Source organism: Triticum aestivum, chromosome 6D (genome assembly GCF_018294505.1).
Source record: "Triticum aestivum cultivar Chinese Spring chromosome 6D, IWGSC CS RefSeq v2.1, whole genome shotgun sequence".
NCBI classification, from domain to species: Eukaryota; Viridiplantae; Streptophyta; class Magnoliopsida; order Poales; family Poaceae; genus Triticum; species Triticum aestivum.
Window position 1 is genome coordinate 348,109,513 of NC_057811.1, and position 4,301 is coordinate 348,113,813.

The 4,301-nt window shown below is 54.6% G+C and overlaps 1 protein-coding gene across 1 annotated transcript; it reads left to right on the forward strand.

The window, feature by feature from the left end:
• The first annotated feature begins 260 nt into the window (after positions 1-260).
• On the forward strand, positions 261-1,442 carry LOC123141622 (ethylene-responsive transcription factor ERF038-like). The gene has a single exon (XM_044560716.1). It carries the CDS (start codon positions 526-528, stop codon positions 1,207-1,209), a length of 684 nt encoding a protein of 227 aa, XP_044416651.1. The 5' UTR covers positions 261-525; the 3' UTR covers positions 1,210-1,442.
• The last annotated feature ends 2,859 nt before the right edge of the window (positions 1,443-4,301 follow it).

Genomic DNA, 4,301 nt, shown 5'->3' on the forward strand with positions numbered 1-4,301 from the left:
AGGCGAGGCTGATCACTCATCAGTTGCTTGGAAGCTAGTCAATTGATCTCAGGCCCTGTACAGTACTACGTGCTTTCATCACCGATCCTGCAACTGCAAGGCAGTTGAGTTCACCTTACCGTATCTGAGCATGTTAGCCGTGATTGTATCGATTCTCACAGCCGCAGTGAGTAACACATGGCCCTCCCACAAAGCCGCGTCATCTTGCTTAACTAGCCTTTTTTACTACTAATATATAAACATATTCTGCATAACAATCACATTTCCTCGCCTCCTGGGGAACGCAAAAACAAGTAGAGTATACACGTTGCACTCCCAGTCCCTACCTTGACTCTCTTGTTAAATTAATACTAATCCGTTGCGCACCTGACACTACAAATACCAGTATATATCTCGCTCACTCTTAAGCCCTGAGGCGTAGCAAGTGACAAGCATACACCAGGCAGTCTGACTGTTTGAGATTGCGAGCCGTGCTCACTGTGTCGAGTTCTCCCCAGAACCACCACCACCACCACGTACGTACCCATGGAGGAGAAGGGTGCGCTGCCGCCGGCGACCAGCTCCTCCACCACTTGCAGCAGCGGCGCCTCCGGCCCCGGCTCCCCTGTCGCGACGTCGTCTTCTGACGAGTCGAGCGGCGGCGTCGTTGCTGCCGCGGGCGGCAGGAAGCGGCCGCGGCGGGACCTGAAGCACCCGACGTACCGCGGCGTGCGCATGCGGGCCTGGGGGAAGTGGGTGTCGGAGATCCGCGAGCCCCGGAAGAAGTCGCGCATCTGGCTCGGCACCTTCGACACCGCGGAGATGGCCGCGCGCGCCCACGACGTCGCCGCGCTCGCCATCAAGGGCCGCGCCGCCGCGCACCTCAACTTCCCGGAGACCGCGCACCAGCTGCCCCGCCCCGCCACCGCCGCGCCGGAGGACGTGCGAGCCGCGGCCGCGCTCGCCGCGCAAATGGACCGAGCACTGGACGCGGACGCCGTCGAGGACACGGACACCAAGGTCGAGGAGCCAGCGCCGGCACCTGCAGCCGCAGCGCACGCGTTGCCGGATGACGACATTCTTGACCTCGCGCTCTTCGACCTGCCGGAGTTCCTGCACGAGTTCGGCTTCGCGTTGCCTCCGTCGACGTATGATGCGTACTCATGGCACGACGTCGGGGCCGACGACTTCCGGTTCGAGCCGGCGCCGTTGCTGCTCTGGGAGCACTAACGATCCGTGTCGTGTGACGAGCAGCTACGGACCGGGCCGGCAACACGCGGCATGCATGTCAGTTCCAAGTTGGGTTTATGGTGATCTGCATGCGGCGTGTTACCGAGCACACTGGTAAAATCGACTCCTGTGTGGTGTACTAACAAGGACAACTGCAATAGAATCGCAGGCTAAAGATAGTTTGTGGATTCATATCTTCTTAAAACTGAATAAAGCTCATCTACTTTACATCTTGATTTGTGCCACATACTCTTAAACTTGCTTCTCTGGTGTTGGTTGTTCATATGTCTGAGTCTATTTCCCCATCCGCATTACCAGGAAAGGTATTCCTGATCGAAAATACTGGCCAACTTATCTTGCAGTGACACTGCATGCAGTTTTGTGTGCATTTGCCTGAAACTCCGATTAGGGTTGATCGCTTTTGGGCGAAGCACCAGGCAGAGACGGAAGTGCCGCGGCAAGTCCGAGCCAGGAGCAATCCGGAGTCAGGGCCGACACGGCCGCGGCGTCGCCGGTGGAGGAGAGTCAGAGGTTGACGGGTTCGGGTGCCGGGGGTTGCTTGGAGGTCGCCGACGGCGGAGATTGTGCCGGGGTTTAGAGGTGATCTGGCCGGGGCGTCCGCAACACGTGGAGGGGTGGCGAGGCATGCGCGGCATCGCAGTCGACCGCCGGGTGGCGACAATAGGCAGTTAGGCCGGCATCTCGATTGGCGACAGCATCGAGAGGTAGAAGAAGAAACTACCCACTTAAATCTATGAAAACTATCCACACCGTCACCATGGGAGCCAGTCTTAGAGGTACGTGTTGAGGAACGTGATTGTATTAGAAAATATAGGGTAAACTAAAAAGTATTCTGGCTTGTCTTGTATTCCAAATAGATCATGTACTTCTATATATATGCCCACGGGCTCAAGCAATAAAACGAACGATTCCATCAATTCCTCTCTCTCTTTCTAACAGTACGGGTAACAACAGCGCATCATGCTTGATTGGAGCGTCGGCACCCTTACTCGAGACGACCATCTCTGTTCTCGAACGATTTTTTTATCAAGTTCTCGAACGAAATTGATGTACACACGACATGACAAAGTTGTCGAAAAAGAGAGAGCAAGTAATGACGACAGAGTCGGCCAACAGTAGAATGGAAGGACGATTGTTTCCCATAACAACTATGTTATTTCTTAGTTGCCTGAGAAACAATTATACTTATATGTCTATTTCTAAGTCACCTCTAATAATCATCTTATCTTTTTTCTAGCGAAAAGGCTAGCACATGCCCTTAAAAAACACCCTTATAGAAATTGAAAAATACATCCAAATACTTGAGGGCCAAAGTTTTGTTTCCGTCTCAGCGGAACAAACTTGTTTAAACCCAGGAACTTGTAAAAACAGCAACCGAGAAGTTGCCAATGTAGACTAGAAGACACCGTCGGCCACGATCTGCGTACAAAATCATCACCCCAAAGAAAAAAAGATGACGAAGGGGTCTTGTAGAACCCCCGCAGTTCCTGCCAGACGGGGTTAGGGAACACAAACCACACACGCTCCTCGACGAGGCCGAGTCTGGCCAACCTTCATCGATCAGTATTGGAGCCGGAGGATGAAGACGTACAACCATGTTGTCTGCTCCGCACCAACAAATGACCGTTTCTTACTAGAGCCAAGGAGGCCAACAATCTACCGGCGGAGGAAGATGATGGCTGGGGAGGCACCCTAGATGGGTTTTGGGGCTGGGGCTTTACAGTGTTTAAGAACCATCTGATCTAGACACGGTATTTATGCAATTATCAAAAAAAAATATAAGTACACCCCGTAAAGAAATGTAAGAGCGTTTAGGTCACTAAGGTAGTGATCTAAACATTTTTATATTTCTTTACCGAGGGAGTATATAGTAAGAAGGTGCCGATGGGACGGTTCTTGTCGACCAACAAATGACTGTTTCTTAATCGACTGAGCTGTAATTATACGTTCGTTTAAAGTGTCGCCAAATTCCCGCGTTGTTTATATGCTCTCCCACATGCACGCTACTACATGTAAAAGGCCCTGGTTGGAGCCAAAGAGGCCGTGCCAAAAATAGGTAGGTACCACGTACACAGGTAAAGCAATTCACGAATGCATGCGATGCTCCCTCCCTAGGACTAGGAGAGCGACGGTGTAGGAAGTGGCATGCTACAGAGTAGCTAGGGTTTGGACTTAAGAGGAGCACGCAGCGTAGTATGGGGCTACAGACTAGTTGTGGGTTTGGTCCTGAGTCATCATATCAAAGACTTCGTGAATCGCGAGGAGTTGGACCTAGCTATATACCAGCAGCTCCCTCTCCAGACAAAACGGTACTACGGCAGCAGGTCCTGGTGGTACATGAGAGAAGGAAGGGAATGTTACCAGGTTCAACCCGACTGATCATTTCTTAACACCAGCGGCCTAGATTAATGATGTGCCCCGCGTCGCCCGGGGCGACTCGGGCGGAACCCTAAACGCCGCCGCCGCCGCCCCCTCTCCCGCTCGACCCTCTCCGCCGCCGCCCGAGGTACTCACCGGCGCCGCCGCGTGGTACTGGTGAAGGTGGCGGCGGGGATCCAGGCGTCTCCTCCTCGGGCGGGGAGCCTCGGATCCATGGCGGCGGCCCTGGCTGGTGGCACGCGGCGCAGCTTGGCGGCGGCGGCGCCGGCGTGGACAGGTGGGCCACTTCCCTGGCCATGTGGATGGCGGGGAGGTGGTGGGCTTCGGCTAAGGCGACGGTTCTTTGCTGGATGTTGGTGGCCATGGTGATGTTCGTCCTCGACCCCGATCTACTCTGATCTGTAGCGGATCCGGCCCTTGGTGGCTTCGGTCACCGTTCTTGGATGCTGGCCTTGCAGATCCGGTGGCTGGAAGGGTTCCGGGGAAATCTCTTGGCCGGCGTGGCGGCCACTCCGATGGCAGTGCCTTTGGGTGTTGCTTCCCTCGTTGGAGGCTTCGGAGAGGACCTCCTTCCTTCCACCCCTCCCAGGAGCTCAGGTGAAAACCTCAGACCCCACCTGTTCCAAGCAACGACGACACCACGGTGGCGTGCTCCTTCCTGAAGGCGTTGCTCGGGGGCTGCTCAAGCGGCG

What these genes read in the sequence shown, in the direction of transcription:
- LOC123141622 (XM_044560716.1), top strand. Translation starts at nt 526, where the DNA reads ATGGAGGAGAAGGGTGCGCTGCCGCCGGCGACCAGCTCCTCCACCACT.